This window comes from Balaenoptera borealis (assembly GCF_965194805.1).
Source record: "Balaenoptera borealis genome assembly, chromosome: 4".
NCBI lineage: Eukaryota > Metazoa > Chordata > Mammalia > Artiodactyla > Balaenopteridae > Balaenoptera > Balaenoptera borealis.
Window position 1 is genome coordinate 86,896,864 of NC_138861.1, and position 21,980 is coordinate 86,918,843.

At 40.9% G+C, this 21,980-nt stretch overlaps 1 protein-coding gene across 4 annotated transcripts in view; it reads right to left on the reverse strand.

Annotated features, from left to right (window-relative positions):
* Positions 1-21,980, reverse strand: part of FAM114A1 (family with sequence similarity 114 member A1) — a 78,358-nt gene that overhangs the window by 21,073 nt on the left and 35,305 nt on the right. For 3 of the 4 annotated variants that reach the window (XM_082390690.1, XM_082390689.1, XM_082390691.1), the window contains 6 exons: positions 19,781-19,933; positions 12,474-12,597; positions 7,375-7,466; positions 4,948-5,109; positions 3,604-3,743; positions 1,202-1,274 (listed from right to left, as the gene is read on the reverse strand). In XM_082390690.1, coding sequence (XP_082246816.1) covers positions 1,202-1,274; positions 3,604-3,743; positions 4,948-5,109; positions 7,375-7,466; positions 12,474-12,597; positions 19,781-19,933 — 744 coding nt within the window. Of the gene's footprint in view, positions 1-1,143; positions 1,275-3,603; positions 3,744-4,947; positions 5,110-7,374; positions 7,467-12,473; positions 12,598-19,780; positions 19,934-21,980 lie in introns of those variants that run through there. The other variant, XM_082390688.1, reaches the window with a different exon arrangement.

Here is a 21,980-nt window from a genome sequence, read left to right on the forward strand (position 1 = left end):
GTCACAGTAATAGCAACACTTTAGAGAGAAGGTACATGAGCTCCGGTGATGGGTCCCCCACCCATATACCTCCACTACCTTTAATAAACTCCCCTTTCTGTCTAAATTATTTAGTGCTTGTTTCTGTTACTTTGTGTTAGGAAGAGATATGTTGAAGTCCACCTCCAGATTCAATTAGATAAGATGAGGTTGTACTGGTCAGACCTTAATCCAATATGACTACTGTCCTTATAAGAAGAGGGAAACGTGGACACAGACACACACAGAGGGAAGATGATGTGAAGATAGAGAAAGAAATTGGGGTTACACTGCTGCAAGCTAAAGAATGCCTGGGAAGCTGGAAGAGGCAGAGAAGGGTCCTTCCCTAGAGGCTTCAGAAGAAGCATGGCTCTACCAATACCCTACTTTCAGACTTCTAGCCTCCAGAATGGTGAGATGATACATTTCTGTTGTTGAAGTCACCCAGTGTGTGGTACTGGTCAAGGCAGCCCTAGGAAACTAATACATTTGTAACCCAAACACCCCAGCTAAAACAGGAAGTGAAACTTGCTGTTTCTCATGTAAAGAATCATCTGCCTTTGCATCCAGGGCCGTAAAAGGAAAAGTAGAAAGGTTGAAAAGGAATAATTGCCACTATCTTCTCCAATCCCATTAGGCTGAGTTACATAACATGACTGATTTCTAAAGAAAATAACCAGAAGCCATAGCTCCAAATGAATGCCGAACCTTTCAAAATTGTTGCCTTGAGAATAGAAACACTTCTACAGATTGATTGGTAAAATTTTTTTCTTTTGGTCAAAGTTGAAGTGTAAATAAGACAGACATTTTTGTCTTGTGTGGCTTATAGGGGTAAAAATGAGTTATTTTACTAGAGACTGTGGAATTATATATCACAGATGTTAAATAATAGAAGGAACCTTAGTGAACAAATAAAGGAAATGAGGCCCAGAGAGGTTTGAAAATCCACCCAATACCTTGTATGTCTGATATGGTCACATCAGGGCTAGAACTCAGCCAGATGAGAGCCTTAAGCTGCCTATAGCTAGAGAAGATGCTCAGGCCTCATTTTAGCAAACGTCCCGGCAGAGCTTCTGCTTTGTGGAGCTTTCAAAGAAGGTACTATGTCCTCCACTTCATATCACAGCCCGTTGTAGGCCTCCCCCTCAAAAAGGTGAAAAAAGAATCAGTATCATAATCTTACCCCAACAGTGGTTAAAGAATTTGTAAACTTCTCTGATAAGGAGGCCACTTCCTTACACATTGCAGTAGTTAATCTGAAAGAAGAAAAAAAGAGATTTGGGGATTTTTAATAAAGAAAAATAATTGTACCATTAATACATTTATTGATATTAATACAGTATTCCCTTTAAAAGAAGGGAACTCAAGTTTGAAGATGCTCTGTAGAAATGTTTTCCTCAGTATTCTTCCATGATTCACAATCACAGTTTAATCTAATTCTCACCCTACCTCTTTTCCAAAGCAAAAGCGTATGGAGGAAAATACCAGGCTTGAGCTCCACAGGGGGTATAAAACTCTTGCCAAGGGACTTTTCTCCAGCATTGCTCATTTGAAAATAATAATGAACATTCACTGAGGTACTATGTTAAATACTTTTATATGCATAATCACATTTAATCTGCATAATGACCTTATTAGGGTCCATTATTATTCCCATTTTATAGATGAAGAAATTCAAACTCAGATGTCTCTTCATATCTTGATTATGTTTTTATGAGATGCCTCAAAATAAAGATCCTGTAGAATATGTTTTTTAAGACTTACATCAAAACTTTACCCCAATGTTTATTCCAGCCATTCCACGCCTAGGACTTTACCCCAAGAAAATAATGCAAGATAGATATAAATATTTAACAAAGCAATGTTTGTCATAACATTATAGATGATGACAAAAACTGAAAACAATCTACCTAACAATGGTGCATTTTGCCTGATTTTTTTTAACAATAAGTATATATGACTTTTATGAAGTGATTAAAATGCTATTAGCAAAGAATAACTCCAAGTTAAGAATCTTACATGTTAAAAGATCTAGTGATGTCAGTAGAGGCAAGTTTTGTTCTGATAAATAGGGGTTCTGTCTAAGCTATGTATTCAGGTTTGTTGAGCTATATCCATCTATCCCTCCTTCCACTCATCTATCCATCCAACTACTCATCCATCCACCCACCCATCCAAAACTTATCTGCAGAAAGGGTCAGGAGTAAGGCCAAGAGATAGCAAAGAGCAGTTCTGCCTATGTTCTCAGGCAGGTGGGTGGAAAGGCACTTATTGTACAGACATATATGAGACCTTATTACATTTTGCTTGGAGCAGCTTGGTAAGGTTGGGACAATCAGGGGTTGAGAGTCAGACAGGAGCTAAGGGTAAGGTTCTGCTTTCCATACTCAGAAACTTCTGACTTCAGCCCTCCTCTTTCAAATCAGCATGCAAATATAAAACAGTACTCAGATGTTTTCCTCAATACTTGAAACTTTTCCTATTTTGCCCTTTCCTCTTCCTTCTTTACGTCGAGACAAGTACATATTCTTTGTAGGCATTTTAAGGGCAGGATTGTGCAGTGCTTATAATATCTTCGATTTTCACATGTTTAGATATGAAAATCTATACTAGATCACAAATCTGTACAAGTGAGGAAAAATGCCATCAGAGACACTAATAATGACTTTTTGGAAGGTCCTTCCACCAAAAATTTGCTCCCCAACCTACAATGCCAAATGTAGTAATAAGTGAAGACTGGTTAGCTAGCAAGTGAGTGAATGAGTTGAGGTGTGTGTGTGTGTGTGTGTGTGTGTGTGTGTGTGTGTGTGTGTGTGTACCCATATATTTTTAGGAGGCTCTTATTTTGGTTCCTGTGTCTATATAATAATGAGAGGGCATTTGGACCTGTGCTGATTTTCTATACCACAGCTTACACTCATACGCGTAAAAGTTAATGGCTTATTCTTCAGCTCCATAATCAACTATTTTAATGAACGCTCCATACCAGCTATTTTCATGTATATAACATTATATATATACACACATTTTTATTTCACTAAACTAATAATAGTAGCTTATTGAAGAATAAACATATGATAGCAAATATGCATGCAAAAGCAATCCACAGTGAACTGGCTTACGTTAGTGACCATCATTGCCAGAATTCAGAATATGCAGAGCTGGTATAAGTCCCTCGGACCAGTGGGGGTGTGTTTGCATATTTCTGTGAAACTAGTTGAGAAGGTCCATTAAGGTGTCTTTTATCTGTGTGGCATATTGAAAATGTAATTATATTCAAAGGTCTGTACTTTCAAGATTCTGATCTATTAAAACAAACACTTAGCTCTGAATGATTTACGGTGTCTTCCCTTAAATCTCTTCATAAATAATTCCTGGAACGTCTAGCTAATTATTACTGTTCTCGTTAACTTGGTTCATTTCTTAAGAGAGTCCTTATTTCTTAAGATGACCATAGAACAATGGAATTAGTTGACACGAAATCTGAATCTTTAGTAGCTGAGGGTGTACGCGAGTGTGTGTGTGTGCATTTGAATGGCACGTATACATAAAATTGGAAAAATAAGAATTAAAAGTAACATTTACTTTATCAGAACTTTTGCTTGGTCCTGAGCTGGTTTTTCCTCTTCTTGTCCATGAAGAATTAATTCTGCTACTTTATGAAGCTGCTCAATACAGCGAGCTGTTACTTCTGCCAGGCTTTCGATGGACTGCATGTATACCTCCTGAAAGCAAAAAGTGCAAGTCAGAAAATTATTCATTGAGCAGATGCTTTCTAAAAAAATCCTGTGACATTAAAACAATTATATAATTCCTGGTAAAAGATCCCCCAAAACAAATATGACCTGAAAAAATTTACCCAAAGATTAATGGGCGTACCTAAGACTTTTCTAAGTGGAAATGCTACCATAAAACAGAAGTGTCGGGCTTCCCTGGTGGCGCAGTGGTTGAGAATCTGCCTGCTAATGCAGGGGACACGAGTTCGAGCCCTGGTCTGGGAAGATCCCACATGCCGTGGAGCAGCTGGGCCCGTGAGCCACAACTACTGAGTCTGCGCGTCTGGAGCCTGTGCTCCGCAACAAGAGGAGACGCGACAGTGAGAGGCCCGCGCACCGCGATGAAGAGTGGCCCCCGCTCGCCGCAACTAGAGAAAGCCCTCACACAGAAACAAAGACCCAACACAGCCAAAAATAAATAAATAAACAAATAAATTAATTAATAAAAAAAAAAAAACTAAAAAAACCCCCCCAAAAAAACAAAAACAGAAGTGTCACCAGGTCCCAGGGGCATAACAAGCCTTCTTCACAGCTGGGTCCCCAGTTCTCAGAGCAGTGCTGGGCACACAACACACAGGTACTCGTGAAAGCGTGTGGAAGGGAGGCTGAATTGAACAGACCTCAGTGGGCATTTTTCTTTAGAGTGATCTAATTTGAAACTTTCTTTCTCTAAAATTAAAATTCAACGTAAAATGAAGTTATTACGAACTCATTTTTGAACATAGGCAGATTATAAATTATGCACATATAAATTTATTAAACTGCAGAATAAAAACTGTGGCAATGAAATTCTTTTTTGGAAAACGGTTCAATTACCTCATTAGTTATGGGGAATAAGGACATGTTATGGTTACAGATTTGCATATAAGATGGAATTTTACCCTAAAGATAAATCAACTATATTCTTAAAGATCTTTTTTCCTTTAAATTATAACTGTAACGCTATGGAGGAAAGCTACTATATCTATGCTAAATCACAAAATGTCCTGGTATAGAGAAATTTTAGTGTTTATTACATTAATACTCGTATTTCTATAGTGTGGAATAGGGTATAAATGAAAATGAAATGGGTTTGCCTCACTTAAAATTAGGCTGTTAATAAAATGAACATCATGTTACTGCTCTTTAGGCGGACGATCTGTAATGTGTTTACCTCGACTGTCTTAGTTTTCCTTTCTTCCTTCTTGTCTTCTTCGGGGTTTTCAGGTTCCTCTTCCTTTTCTTCCTTCTTTGTTTTGTCCTCTGACTCTTCGGCCACATCTACTGGCACCATGGTTTGATCCTCTTCCACCCAGTCATGAGCTTTTTTCATGGCCTGCAAAGGCCCCCAACCAAAGCAATACGTTTATTGTACAAATATGGAGACACAAAAGCCAATCCCACGACTTGGATCAAACCCTAAACAGTCAAGGGTGCTTCTCTGTACGTTTAAAGAGTGATGGGGCAATTCCTCAACTTCCTTAAAAACACCTTGTTGTTGCTTCCTGGTAAAAAATACAGTAAGAAAAAGGGACAGAATAGAAAGAATGTATGGAGAGAAAACTGCAGGGCCAGAGGAATTTTTGGAAAGCATTCTAAAATGATATTCAGGGCTTCCCTGGTGGCGCAGTGGTTAAGAATCTGCCTGCCAATGCAGGGGACACGGGTTCCAGCCCTGGTCCGGGAAGATCCCACATGCCGCAGAGCAACTAAGCCCGCGCGCCACAACTACTGAGCCTGCACTCTAGAGCCCGTGAGCCACAACTACTGAAGCCCATGTGCCACAACTACTGAAGCCTGCACGCCTAGAGCCTGTGCTCCGCAACAAGAGAAGCCACTGCAATGAGAAGCCCTCGCACCGCAGCAAAGAGTAGCCCCCGCTCACAGCAACTAGAGAAACCCTGTGCACAGCAACAGAAGACCCAATGTGGCCAAAAAGTAAATAAATAAATAAATAAAATCTATAAAAAAAGATAAAATGATACTCAGATAGGAATAAAAATGACTGTCACTTTGGAAAAGCCACAGTATATTTTTCACTTTTTGTGACCAATATAAAATTTCATATATATATTTTTATATATGAAATTTAGCCAGGGTCATTGCTAAAGCAAATTTCCTCATCTGCTATGTCTCATGAAGCCCTTAATATTTCATGAACCTAATAATGTATCACGCCGGAAGATGAAGGACGGCTCTGCTCCTCTCCAGCCATGCCAGAACCTCTCAGGGCGGGGTCGGGGGGTGGGAACAGGAGAAGAACTGCGATGAGTTTCACTTCACATGAGTGCAGTTTGAGCAACTTGTGGCCTTAAAAGTTTTTGAACAAGCAGAAACCACCTTCCCTATCTGTTACTCCCTGAATTTTGAAAGGGCAGACTCACCAGCTTTTATATTATAGTTTAAGCTGTTTGCTTAAGTTGCATCTGAGCTTATGCAAAACTTACTTCTCATTTGAAAGCTTGTATGTCAAAGTTTAATGTGTCATGGTGTTGATGGCAAGTTAATGGGGAGAAGACTGGGGGAGACAAAACCTAACAAACCATGCTTGGTGTGTCCTCTTTTAGGGACAAAGGTTTACCTATGTAAATAAGCCAGTGAGACCTTGGAGGCACCACACACACTCTCTGAGCTGCGGCAGGTGCTATGTGGAGATGAATGAGGCAATTTCCCTGCTGTGTTCAAGTCACTGACCTGCCAGAATCAGTGACCTCTACCAGAGATAAAGAAATTGCTCATCTCTCCACCTCACTGCCTCAGTCTGCCCTTTCCTCACCCACCTTGATGAGTGAGGACCTGTGTCAACCACTGATCGCTAAAGAGAAGAAAGAGAGGGAGTGGTGGTGGGATGAACTGGGAGGCTAGGATTGACATGTATACACTGATATGTATAAAATGGAGGACTAATAAGAACCTACTGTATAAAAAAATAAATTAAATAAAATTCAAAAATTCAAAAAAAAAAAAGAGAAGAAAGAGAGAATGGGAAAAATGACAGTTTTAAGTAATTAATGATCAGTGACCTCATTAAGAAATGCCATAGCAAGACCTTGTAGGAACTTGCAAAACATCCAGTGTTAACTCTCAGAAGAACCCAGACAGTGAAAGCTCAGATGGTCTTAGACACGACGAAGCACCAGCTTTCCAGTGGGAGGGGTTGTGTGAGTGGCCTGGCTCTGGCAGATGTGCTTTCTCTGCCTAATGCTGGCATGTCACTTTCGAGGGGAGGGGAGATGGAATTTGAAAAAGCCCTTTGGTGATTCTGCACCTTCTCTCCTTCTCTAGGCTGAGGATAACCACTGATCTGATATAAGACCCTATTTTAAGGAGAAACGACTTGTTCAAGGTCACAAGGTAATTACCAGTGAAACTGCAACTAAAACGCAGGTCTCACGACACAGCCTAGCACGTTCTCCGCCGTCACATTTCATGATGTTGCCTCCTCGAATCTTAATTACTGACCTGGGACTCCCCTCCCGCCACGTGCCACTGGGACTTGGGGTTTTTCTATTTCAGGTGGATTTCTGGATTTTACAACCGAGACCTTTTAAAAAAAAAAAAAAAACCAACGAGCAAAAACCGAGATTCATATGGTGCTGACCTTATTGAGTTTGTCAGGCGTGGCCGCAACATGCAATTCAAAGAGGAGCTCTGTAAGCATGCTAGCAAATTCTTCTCCCTTTTCTTCTATCCCTGGAAATAGAAAATGACAGAAGTAAGAAGCATGATTTATTCTTCATCCTTCAGAATGTGGCAGCTGCCCCAACCTTACAGCCCGCAGTCAGAGTATAAGTGGGGGCAGCAGCAGCCCGCCCTCCAGCCGCCGGGCAAAGACAAGCTGTGCCCGTGCATGAGCACAGAGGCGAGGCAGCAGGCTGCAGCTGGGCGAGGGGCTGGTGGAGTCTTGCTGCTCGCAGCTCTAGCTGGGGCACCCCTGGGCTGGCCCGAAGGGCACGTGAGGGCAGGGAGGGACCTACCGGTCTTGTTCACAGCTATAGGTGGTCAGTAGCTGTTTGCTGAGTGACTGAATGGACAAATGAATGACCCTTCTCAGGCTTGAGAGCCCTGGGACAACACTGTGTTTATGACTTATGGTACTGTTATGCTTAGCACTGCAACCCTTAATGACACTCAGGGTACCCTTTTAGGTCCGCAGAGCCACAGTGCTGAGCAGGCAGAATTAGTCTCCATGGGTCATCTACTTATATCTTAATACTTATAACAACATTATATCTCTGGAGAAATTTCCCACGGTTTCCTAGGACACCTTCCTGGTCCTACAATATTTCGTAATGATATGTCTTCCCTTCAGATTGGAAGCTACCTACGGATACAGACAATATTTGTTTTGCTCATTCCTGAATCCAGAGCATCTAACACAGTGCCTGGAACATAACAGGTGCTAAAATGAATATGTACTGAATAAATAATTTACTAATATATTATACCATAGATACTAATATATTGATTATCTATAATGTGTTTTATATATATATCATGAAATAAAAATAACTTAATATTATTGGTGGGCAATAAAGAGGAGAGATCTTTAAAAGTTACAATTTTATATCTCTCATTTGTATCTACAAGTTGAGGCCATTTTCAAAGTTTCTTATAAGTGCTAAAGAATTGATTTCACAATGGATTGTATCACCAGTTTGGGGCGGTGGTGGAGGGATAAAAGCATCATTCATCTGGCCTTATTACATGATCTCAGAAACCCTCTGAGAAGAAAATACCGTGGCCTGTGTTAGTGGGTGAAGGCAGTAGCTTCAGAGAGGACTAAGCTATGTGAGAAATACTGTATCTAACACTTGTCTGCTTGTGCTTATTTCTGTTTTAGAGACAAAATGGTTAATCAGCAGCTTGTGAAGACAGCCAGGAGAACTGGTAGGTCTTTGTTCAAAGAATTTGGCCTCATCAGTTTATCATCACCTAGAATTTATATAGTCTCATTGGGGAGCAGGTCAATAAACAAACTAGAGAAGTAAAACATATATGTCATGTGAGAAGTTTTACGGAGAAGTATAAATCAAGGAAGAGGAACAGGGACAGCTGGGGGTTAGGAATTTCAAGTGGAGAGGAGCTGAGAAAATGGCTTTTGAGTAATAACCCAGAGGAGGAGAGGGATGAGCAACACAGACCAGGGGAAGAGCCTTCCAGGCAGAGGCACGGCCAGGGTCAAGTCCAGGAGGGAGTGTGCCTGGCTTGCTCAGGGACAGCAAGGAGGACAGGGTGACCGCCACAGGGGGAGGGAGGCATGTGCCTTGCGGTAGAGGGAGAGATGGCTGTCTTTGTTCACAGTGAAGCTGACACAAGCAAATCATAAAACCCATAAAGCAAGTGCTCAGACGGAGCAGTCTTCTGCAACACTTGATCCAATTCTCAGGGGTATTAAGAAACCTTCCTGGAGGAGGTGATGCCTGAACAGAGCCTTCAAAAATGAGAAGGCTTTAGTCACATGTACAAAGGGAGAGCTGGAGGGCTACAGAGTCAGAGAGAGAATGAGAGAGAGAGAGATGGAGAGGCCATCAAAAGCTGAGATTCTCTCTCTGCTGGGCAGAGATCTTGGTCTCATCCTCTCTAGGCAGGCAAAGTAAGAGGGGCAACTCCCACGGGGTCTCGTTTCCAAACTGCCTGGTCCTTCTCATCCGCGTGAGGCAGTGCTGCAGGGCAGAAAGAGCCCTGGCCTGAGGCTGAGGATGTGGAGGTTCTTCCCCAGCTCCTGCACTAGTGGCTCTGTGACCTGGGGCCAGTCACAGGGCTTCTTAGCCTCTATTTCCTCCTCTGTAAATATAGGATAATAAAACCCAACCATCTACTCTAGTGTTATTGTAAGGAGCAAATAATACAACAAATGTGTAAGTATTTCGTACACACTAGAGTTTTATATAAACTATATTGTTAAGTGTTACAAAGATATAAACATAGGGAGATTAAAAATATTTGAGAGTAATCAACACTAAATTAGGATACACGTACTCTCTGTAGCTCCAGCTTTTAAATGTGCGTTCGTTCTATAAGACAGAGAAATACACCAATAACTTATAGCAGATATTTTAGGAAAATCATCACAGAGAAAAATGGATGTAAATAAAAAACAGATGTTAAAGAATGTTGCAACAAACAATACCTATTACTACAATTCTTGGTCTGTACGTGTGGCCGAGAAGATCTTCACCAAGTCAATAAAAAGAGAAAATATCTTTTAAAAATCTCTTCACAACAGTGGTAAACCAAATTAGAGACCCACGGCAGTGTGATAAAATTACACTCTGCTGGTAGGACAAACATGCAAATCATTAGCTGATGTTATTAAATGCAGAGGAGCCCAATATTAAATTTATCTAAAAATGACAGTTTATTACATTTTCTAAGAGTACCAAATAAATTATTTGGGTGTTAGGGGGCTTTTAGGAATGCAAGTGCTTAGAAGAAAAAATATGATGAGAATGCTGTGGTTTCTCCCAGAATTTTGCTACTGGATTGTCTGCTCACCCTCACTAATGAGATTGCTCTCGACAGCTTTTAATTAATCCCTCACCTTTCTGGAGTTGTAACACTCCATCATATTGGATTGATTTAATGACAACCCTGCTGTTCTTCTCTCCCATTCTTCTTTACGTGTTTACATGACATTTAATTATTAAATTAAGTTAATTAAAATTAATTGTGTTTTGATCATCTGGAGCTGCCCTTTAGGAAAATGGACATATTATGGGAGGTAACAGGGTTCCATCACTTAAAGAGAGATTAATCTACCATTTCTTAAGCATGCTGTTCAGGACTTCAATTTTTTTTTTTTTTTTGGTCATATTCAAAAATCTCCATTTACTGAAGCTCTATATTAAGACTGGAACATAACACATGTAGTAACATTTTCTATTTAACAGTATCGAATCAAGTTTTCTCTCCAAGAAATTGCACTAGTTGGGGATGCCATACTGCATTAACTTACACTGGAAACAATATTTCTTTGACGTTAGGGAGAATTTGGGATCCTGTTTTTATCCGTTCTGAATGACACCCCCAATAAGGCAAAGGTCTACCTCAGGCATCATAAACTGAAGAAAAATAGCCTGCATCTTTTTGGTGATTGTTACTCTGGAAAAGGGGCATCTACATTAGTTCATCTTGGGTTCAGAATACTAGCTGCATGACCTTTGACAGCTAGTATCTTAGTTTCTTCATTATTAAAGCAAAGACAAGATTGTCATCCTTTGTGACTTTGTAGAAACACACAAATGCTCAAAAACATTGTTCTCCAACTGTCTCTTTGATATTGACCTTTTCCTATGCTTCAGTATAATTGATTCTTCTACTTTGATGCAGTGAGCATAAATCTCATTAAACTGAAGGCACATAAGGTCAGCATGTGGGGCTAAAGCGGGAGATAGTATTTAAAAGACAGTTTGCAAATGCTTAGAATAATTTTGCCCTGAGCATCTAGGCTGAAGCATTTGTGCTCTTGTGTTTGAGATTTGATTAAAGATATGTAACACGTCTGGGCACAAAATGCTTCCAGAGAGTGGATGATATGCATGTACACTATCACAAGTACAATTGTAAATAAAAGCTATAACTTATTGCATCTTTACTATTTTCCTGGAATTGTGTCAGCACTTTTAATAATAATAACAGCTAACACTTCGAGCAGTTCTGTGTGCCAGGCTCTGTAATATGTTTTTGCATATATTATCTAATTTGATCCTTACAATAGCCCTCAGGAATAGGTATCACTGTCTCCATTTTACAGGTAAGATACTGAATTTCAGAAAGGTTATATAACTTGTTCAAGGACAAATAGCAAGTAAGTAGTGAAAATGTTGCAAATAAGACCCTTCAGATGATCCCAGGAGAAGCCAGCCTTGCGTGTCCAAGGTTGCTTAAGTTTTCAGCGTAACCTACGTGAAACAACTGTCTAGTGCTTGGTGATGACATTAATCACTCTCCATGTACACAGCAAATGCTTTACTATATTCTGCTCCCAAATGGACAACTTAATCATTAAGCACGTCCAACTTTGGGAACCTCTTTTCCTCTCTCAAGGAAGCCTTGCTTCTCACAAAATAGGTTCTAGTCTCCTTGGGGTCATGTCATCATCTGGCTGGAAGAGTATTGGGAGCGCGTACTTGGCTCACTTTAGTGTAAATCAATCAAACTTGACAAATCACGCCTTGATGCACCATGTGCCTTTGTACTTTTTGGGTGAGATGTAGGCCACTTACAAATACACCCTAACTCCTACACACAGAAATGAAAAGGAAGAAGAAAAATATGATAAGAAATCCATCGAAAGACCTGCTCACCATCAACATCAACCACATTCAACAACTTCCACATGCAGGTAAAAAATCAGACACTGGAGCATAAACTCCAGTCATCAGGGCCCTGTTGAGTGCACTGTGCTCTTTGTTCACTCGACCAGATGCATTTGCTATGTGCCTGTGACGTGCCAGGGACACCAGAGAAATAAAGGTGCCTCACTCAGGAGTTCCCACCCAAGGGACAGGAGGACCATAGGTCAATGTGACCAGCTCCTGTAATGAGAGCAGATGCACAGAGAGTTTGGAAGTGGGCAGGAGGAGCACCTGAATTAAGCAATTCTCCCCTGTTCAAAGGGCTGTGCTTATTAACAGCAGTTTTGTAAGGACGGTACCAATCGTTTGTCTTGCTATTTAACTGGTTATTTTCCTTTACCTTGCACTTCTTGATTCTCTTCATTCTCTAATTCTTTGGCTGCAAAGATGTCTTTAATGGAAATTAGGTCATTTTTTAAGACTTCCAGCTTCTCTCCATCAAGTGATGCTAAAAATGACTGAACCTGAAAAAAAGAAATAGGTCAGCATAACTGTCATCTTTTCTTCTCATTAATGATGTTTACGTACAGCTCTGCCCAGTTCTCCCAGGTGATTCATGGTGTGGGAGGTAACACTGGGTTGAATGTTGGATTTAACTGCCTAGTAACTGTGCAACTTCGGGTAAGTTACATAAGCTCCTTGGGCCTCAGTTTTCTCATGTTTTTAATTGAATATATTTGACAGATAACATTGTGTAAATTTAAGGTGTATAACATGTTAATTTGATACATATGTATATTGTAATATGATTGCCATTGTAGCAATATTTAGCACCTCTATCACATTACATAATTATACTTTCTTTTTAGTGGTTGAGACAATTAAAATTGTAGTCTCTTAGCAAGTTTGATGATTATAGTACAATACTGTTGTCCGTATGCCTCATACTACACATTAGATCTCTATGGCTTATTTACTACTTTTGCAAGTTTGTACCTCTAAGTAACATCTATCTTATCCTCCCCCTAATCCCCTGCTAACCACCATTTTACTGTTTTTTATGAGTTTGACTTTTTTGAGATTCCACATATAAGTGCTATCATGCTTATCTCACTTAGCATAAGGTGCTCAAGGTCCAACCATGTTGTTGCAAATGGCAGGATGTCCTCCTTTCTCATGGCTGAATAATATTCTATTGTGTATATATCTCACACCTTTTTGAATCCATTCATCTGTTGATGGGCGTTTAGGATGTTTCCATATCTTGGCTATTGTGACTAACGCAATAAACATGGGAGTGCATATATCTCTTCAAAATCCTGTTTTTGGCTTCCTCAAAAAATTAAAAATAGATCTACCATGTGATTCAGTAATTCCACTTCTGGGTATACACCCAAAGGAAGTTTTCTGTTTTAAACTGAGAGCCACACTTCATTGTGATCCTTTGTGGGCTAAATGAAATAACGAATGTGAAGAACATTGCACAAGTGCAAACAGCAGATGCTAAGTAAATGTTGGTGGTAGCTCTTCTATCATAGTGGCTGAAAACATACCTTGGTGTCAACCCTGGATTCAAATATCAGCTCTTCACTTATTAATTATGTGACTTTGGATAATTTACTTAACCTTTCTGTGACTCAGTTCTCTTATCTCTAAAATGAGAACTTATAGCATCTACCTTATAAGACTGTTTTGAAGGTTAAATGAAATGATGTACTCAGGAGTATTTATTGTGATGGTCAATAAATTATATATATAATGTAAACAAACATATATGTAAGACAGAAAACAAACTTATGGTTACCAAAGGGGAGAGGGAGGGAGGAGTATGGGATTAACAGATACAAACTACTACATGTAAAATAGATGAGTAGAAAGATTTACTATACAGCACAGGGAATTATACTTAATATCTTGTAATAACCTATAATGGAATATAATCTGAAAAAAATAACTGAGTCACTTTGCTGTACACCTGAAACTAACAAACTAACAAACAAACTTTAACAATATTGTAAAGCAACTATACTTCAATAAAAAAGTGTATGTAAACAAATATATAAATAAATAGTTGTATGTATATTACAGACAAGCATACAAATACACTTGCTAAATGTTCTATTGTACTGGGGTTACAAAAGCGTACAAGATACATTTTTCTTCTCAGAGATCTTACAGTCTCAAGGAGGGAGGCCCATGTGAACAGGTAACAGCCACACCAGGTGTGAGTGTAGTGACAGTAGGGCGTTCCCAGCAAGGGGGCTGCAAGGCCCCTTGGGGAGGCGAGAGGGTGGGCAGGGATACTGCACAGAGGATGATGTTTAAACTGGTGTGCTCCCTGTTCACTGTCTTCAGAACCCCTCTTTTGAAACTGTCCTTCATAAACACTTAAAAATTATTTGTACAGATGGTCAGTCAACCTCTGTGACTCTGAAGACCATTTGAATTTCCAAAATGGTCACAGTGCATGGAGAACCATATAAAAAGTGGTGAAGTCTGACTATAAAGTAGTAAGGTTTTAAATTTTTCATTCTGCAGGTCAAACACTTGCTCTGGAGGGAGAGCCAGCAGAGAAGCTGCCACACTCCTTGGATTGTGTTTTAATATTGATTACGGTAGTAGACTTGCAGTCCAGATGAGTGAGAGAGTTAAAGAGGGCATCGCCGAGGCCAGACACCATTTCCCTAAAAGTTGCTAATGCACATCAGCAGGACGTAACGCAACTGGCACCAAGGCTCTGAGAGGAAGTTCAGGGGGAAGTCATCAACACAAAACCCATTAGGCGCCGGGTTCAGCAGGTGGAAGTAATGCTCCCTGCATGCTGCCGCCGCCACTCCCTTCTGCCCTGACCTCTTCAGAGTCTTCACTTCAGCTCATACACTCATGTTTAGGGCTCACGGTCCTAGATATGCCCACATCATATCATTATGCTCCAGGTATATTTTCTAAACAGCACTTTTCTCAGAGTAAAGAAAAATGGGTAATTGAATAAATGTTAAAGTACAGAGCTTAGTGAAAATGTATACACATATATGGGGCCTCTTGGTTTCTCTGTGTCTTCTGAGGGTAGCCATCCTCCAGGAGTGAATGCATTGGGGTTTTATGCTTTTGGCATCTCCAAGGAAGGGTTATTTTTAGTGAAGTACTCTTTGGTCAGCATCTTTCTATTACAGCATCTCTTTTGCTTCCTCCTAGTTCATTCCATTATGCTAGCACGATGTGCATTAAATCTTTACACTTCAATCCGATAATAAATAATAAGTAATCATGCACTCCTCGATATTCATGGAATGCTGACTATATGCTTGGCACTGTGCTTAAGTGTTGTCAGGGACACAAGGGTAAACAGTCTGCCTTGTAAATCTTTTCCCTGAAAGGGGGTGTGGGGTGTCATTTTGAGGATTCTTGTTTACTGGTTTTGTTAAGTATTGAATATAATGGCAATAAAAATATTAGTTTTTCCTTAAGATTTATAGTACAGCACGTTGCCATGCCTGTTGCCATCCTAGAATCAATCTAGTAGGTAGTAATGATTCCTTATAATTCTGTACACCCTGTCTAAGTTTCAGCCAATGGAATGTTAGCAGACGAGATGTGTACCATTTCTGGGTTAAAGTTTTTAACAAATGGGAACGTCCCCTCTATATTCTCTCTCCCTATGCTGGTGGGATGAAGAAGACAACAAGGTCCTAGAGGACAGTGAAATCCAATACATTAGACTTGGTCATAGGGGAGTCCACAGGGCCAAAGGGATGTGCCCACCCAGAACCCACACTCCCAGTTCTAGATCACTCTCCAGGTGACTGAAGGTTCCCTTTCATGATCTGTATGGACCTCTTCCCCAGGCTGTATTCCCTGTGGTGGGACCATCCACTGGAGTGTGGTCCACAGTCTATATGGACCTCATCCCCAGGCTGTGCTCCTTATGGTGGGACCATCCACTGGAGTGTGCACTCCTAGGCCCAAGGGATGGACAAAGGTGGCCGTTTGCAGGGGATGTGGCTGGTGCTTGAACTGGGGCTTCCTCACTCGTGCCAATGAGGGTCCTTGAAGCAACAGACAGCTGGAGATAAAGGGAAGATAGCAGGCAGGAGGGTGATATGAAAATTTGAGGAGTCTGAGAATTCTAAATGGGAACCTGGCCTTCCAGGCCATTATGAAAGTACGTTTGTCAAGGAAGGATGACAGAATATATTTTCTTTAAGAGTTTGTTTCCAGGACTTCCCTGGTGGCACAGTCGTTGGGAATCCTCCTGCCAAGGCCGGGAACATGGGTTTGAGCCCTGGTCCGGGAAGATCCCACATGCCGCGGAGCAACTAAGCCTGTGTGCCACAACTACTGAGCCTGCGCTCCAGAGCCCGCGAGCTACAACTACTGAGCCCACGGGCCACAACTACTGAAGCCCGTGCACCCAGAGCCCGTGCTCCACAACAAGAGAAGCCGCCGCAGTGAGAAGCCCGCGCACCACAACGAAGAGTAGCCCCGGCTCGCCGCAACTAGAGAAAGCCCGCATGCAGCAACGAAGATTCAGTGCAGCCAAAAATAAATAAATTAATTTAAAAAAAAAGAGTTTGTTTCCAAAAGCTCTTTAACTTTTAAATATTTGGTATGTGCAGGGTTGCCAGATAAAATATAGGATGTCTGATTGAATTTGAATTCCAGATAAACAATGAATGTTTTCTTGGTATAAGTGTGTATCTCAAATATTGCATAGGACATATTTATACTAAGAAAGTATTCACTGTTTATCTAAAGTTAAAATTTTATTAGTCATCCTGTATTTTTATTTGCTAAATCTGACAACCCCAGTAGGGTCTCCATTTGTATTCTTGCCAGGAGCCTGTGAATATTAGGCTGGGACTAGTGGAGCCACAAGATGGACAGAGCCCGGCTTCTGGATCCCTAAATGCTGGAAAGCTGCCTGCTGACCAGACACTCATATCTTGGACTGTCACAGGAGTGAGAACTCTTACTGTTTTTGACCTATATATTTTTAGGACTATTTATTATAACACCCAGTAACTATTATTACTATGCCAAGAAAAAGTTCTGCATTTCTCACTATGACAACTATGAAAATCTCCAGGCTGGGGAAAAAAAGCAGAGCTTGTGGGAGCAGTATGCCAACAGAGGGAAATGCCCCCCTCCAGGGACCAAACTGCCTTCCTGGCAACATCAGTCCTTTGGGGCTCTTTTCTAGAGGCCTGGGGCTGTTTTACAGCTAGATCTGCATTGGAACCAGCCAGAGTGGAATGTCTCTCTACCACCGTGATAGATTCAAGGCGCCATGCTCCCCTGTAATGTTTTCAATAATAATAACATGTATATATAAGAATGCATATAAAAATAAAATGTCATCAACATTATATATGCATATACATGTGTATGTATAAAATGGCAGCTAACGTTTATTGACTGCTTATTATGTATTAGGCATGCTGCAACTAGCTTCACATGGATTATCTCATTTAATTCTTTTAATAATTTTACGAAGTTGATTAGCATTCCCATTTCATAGATAAGGAGACTGAGGTAAGACAGGTCCGAAACCATACAGTTACTGAGTGGCATTTGATCACATAATGCCTGATCCCCAAACCCTGCTTTTGTGGGGAAAAGTTTGTGCTTCAGTGGAAAACTACATTTTCCAGATCACACTTTACCAGATTATTGGATTCTGATTCGATGGGAGTAATTTTATAACTCCGTAAAATGTAGACAGCTGATAGCAGTGCAAAACAATAATGAATTTTGCCCAGTGGAGGGACAACCTCTCCTTCTATGGAAAAACCAGGTTTGTGTCCATTTGTACATTCATTTCAAAATTGCTTTATTTCATATGCATTTGTGCTTCTTTGGCTTTTCCTTCAAACCGGTTATAACATCTGTCTGGTTCTTTCATTTAAGTAAATTCTTTGATTTGTGTTCATTTGGTATCTGCATGAGTCATGATTTTGCTTTTAAAAAAAATGATCCGTTAACAGTTTAACCACAAGACTGTCAGTGATGTCTGATGGATAACAAAAAAGGAAATAAACACATAGTAACTTGTAATTCTGTAAACTTGTGTGTGTGTGTGTCCATCCTGTTTGGTTCTTGGTTACCTGTTATATAGCAGTGGTCATCTTTCCCTGACTAGGTGGGCTTCAAGAATGTCTCAACCCCCCAAAGTCCAAATGTAAGGCCAACAGAGGGTCAAAAATCACTGTTCGCTTCTAAGGCTTACTTCCAAGTTCAGCCTCCTGTCTGAGGACCTGCCTCTCCCCCCAGTAAATGTCACTGGGATGGCCCATGGCGCCTCCCAGGAGGTCCAGAGGGTACTGCCCTGTGGCCTCCACTGCAAAAACACCCCAGACTACAGTCAGCCTGACTCACAAAAGAGCAGTATATACAATTAGATGAGTTAATAGTTTTAAAGTGCTTAGATTAGTGATTATATAAATGCCATATAAGTGTTTGTTAAATAAAAACACACACATTTGGGGACACACACACACACACACACACACACACACATAGATCCTTTTAAAAAAAAGAAATCGGGCTTCCCTGGTGGCGCAGTGGTTGAGAGTCTGCCTGCCAATGCAGGGGACACGGGTTCGAGCCCTGGTCTGGGAAGATCCCACATGTCATGGAGCAACTGGGCCCGTGAGCCACAACTACTGAGCCTGCGCGTCTGGAGCCTGTGCTCCGCAGCAAGAGAGGCCGCGATAGTGAGAGGCCCGCGCACCGCGATGAAGAGTGGCCCCCACTTGCCGCAACTAGAGAAAGCCCTCGCACAGTAACGAAGACCCAACACAGCCATAAATAAATAAATAAATAAATAAATAAATAAATAAATAAATAAATAAATAAAAGAGAGAGAAGATATCCAGCACACATGCCAACCTTTCTGTAAGAAGCCTCAGGCTAGTAAAAAAGTCCAACACATTAAAAAAAAAAAAAAAGAAATCACCAACCCTGCTGACTTCCACTATTCATGTTTGTTTTCTTGGGATCAGAGAGTGTGAATGTGCAGGGCTGTGAGGTAATTTCCCAGAGCTCTGTTCAGGAGCATCACTAAATAGAGCTTTAACACCCAGTAAGATAATCCTGCCCTTTGTGGCCCAGGCATTCTAACCAATGGGTGAATAAATAACTATATCATCCATGAAACTAAATATATTAGAACCCTGCAGTCTGGGAGAAATACCAGCTGCTTTGTCTCCACTGGGTAGGAATGAAGACATGGCCTGGCAGGGCACCTCTGATCTGGATACTACATCGTCAAAGGGAGGCACAGGCCAGGCGCTGACAGCCAGGGTTTGCACGGCCTTTTGGGCCGTGAATTGGGGGTGGTGATGACTCCTATCATGCTGGCCCTCCTGGGGCTGGTGAAGGGGAACAGCTAGACACAGGAGAGAGAGAAAATAATATGGAGCCTGAGGGGGGTCATCAGGCTGGACAGTATCTGTGACCTCAGCACAGCAATGAGGCTCTAAAAAGGAGGCTTTCTTTCATGTTTAAGAAGACGTATTCACTCCAGATGGCTCTAATGTAGTAGACAGTCCTCAGACCCCAAATGTGGGAGATGAGTACAGGGACCCTGTTGGTGTGTGTGTGTGTATGTGTTTTTAATAAATTTTTTTTAAACATTAAAAAAAAAAAAAAGAAAGAAAGAAGACGTATTCATGAGCATGCTACTTCAAATGACCAGGACAGACATACCTTGCTTTCGCTTTCATTGGACAGAATTTCCAGGGCTTCCAGGTGTGACAAACCCTGATACTCATCAAAGAGCATCCCGTAGTGTGCGGTCCTCTCGGCCGTGAGCTGCTGCGCCAGCCTCTGCTTCTCCTTCTCCTTGGCTTCCCGCAACATCTGCACAAATACACAGTGTTTGTAAACTAAGTGTACGCTTAAAAGCCGCATTTCCTGCGGAAGATGTTGGGGGAGATGAGCATTGACTTGGTACTTGTGCAGAGCAGGTTTCAGTCACTGTGGAAATTCTAAAAAAATAACTTTTTGCATTGATTTTACTCACAGTTTTTTACATAATATTCCACTTTGAACTTTTCATATTCATATGTACACAGCAAAACAAAGCAAAAATTCTACACCCAGGAAGAGGACTGAAAAGAAGCAAAACAAAAGCTGAACAGTGGTTTCTACTGAAGTGTTTTCCATGTATGTGATTAATCTTATTTTTTAAAATGTCCAGATTTCCTATAATGAGCAAATTTTATGTACACTGGGAAAGTTGAATCTATTGTGACAGGATTAATTGCAACTTGTGCACCTAGGCAGACTTCAAATCAGAAATAAGCTGGTCTGATTTTGAGTTATTTAAAAATTTTGTGTGTGTGGTTATTAAACATCTTTGATGAAAATAATTAACAAAATATAAACTCATAGTGTATTCCTCACCAGATACTTAATATAAATATAAATATTAATATAAATAAGAATGTTAGCTTATCAATTCTTTGATAGATTGGTTTCGAGAAATACTGTGAACCAAGTTCCTCTCCAGGTTGATCATTTTTCTCGTTATTTTTCTGTTGATTAAATAAGACAGTAAAATAAACACAAGTCCACAAGTTACTCTTAATTTCCTGCCTTTGCTTTCTTCGATTCTAAGCATCTTTTATTTGCTTCCTCATCAAGGGGACTGTGGCACTTAGTTTATAGGGTTCTCTAATATCTGTGAAGAGCACCATAAATGCATTGGCCACCACAAGGTCACAAGGGGCAGATCATGAAAGAATAGATCTTGGTTTTTATTATGTGTCAATAAACAATCAGCTTCATTCTCCTTTTTGGCTCTTGAGGTTGTTAACCCCAAACCCACCAGGCTGCAGACAGAATTCTCCCTCCTGCCTGTCTTTAAGACTAAATAAGTATAAGACCTGAAAGTTTTCAAAACAGCCCCATCAAATCATCCCTGGGAATTGTTAACATTTACAATAAAACCCAGCTACCCCCACGGATCTCACTGGCTTGGGTGGTGGTGAAATAAAGTAACAAAGTGACACTGAAATTGCTTTCTTTCCTACACCAACTTCCATCTCTAAATTCTAATTCAGGTTAGAGGGGAAAAAGGGATGCAATAAAAGGTAAAGGGAAACGGTCACTTTGGAATGATGTGGATTCACCCAAGAAATGGAGAGTGAAATTAAAGTGGCCTAAAGAAGAACTCACTGGCTTTTGGGGCGCTGCTGCTACACTCCTTCTGGAGAAGAAAAGGAGATTGGTTTAAATAGCAGTGAGTGAGTCTGGCGTGGAAGACATTGGGACAGAAGGGCAGCTTTGGAAACTTACACCAGTGGGATCTGAGAATCACCCTGTCCCCATGTTATTCAAAGAGTAAGATAGAATGCATGAGAAACTTAGGGAGGGCATGCATGAACATTTCTGATGTCCAGAGTTATTTAGTGTGGATTAGGAAAAACATAACAGATGTCCCTCTCTCAGTTGATGGCAGCTTCCTCCTTGTAGCTGCTCAGGCAAAAACCTTGGAATCATCCATGCCTCTTCCTTTTATCTCATACTCCATATTCAGTCCACCAGGAACTCTGGATCGACCTTCAGACTACACCCAGAACCAGCCTTCATCACCAACTTCATGGCTTCACACCGCTCTGAGCCACCACTATCCTTTGTTTAGACACGTGCAAACACCTCCTGAGGAGGCTGTGAGAGGGGAGCATAAACGACCAAGAGCCCCAAGGGGCTCTTTGAAACCCACTCTTCATTTGCACTGAGGTCATGCCTCTTACCACCTCCCCCTGCCAATCACTGGTGCAGCAGGGATGTTAGGGCGGACCTTCTCCTGAGAGATGGAAACTCCTCTGTCAGTGGACTTTGGATGAAGGACTCTCCCATGGCTTTGCCAAACCTTCCTTAGACTGCACAGCAGTCTAGGATG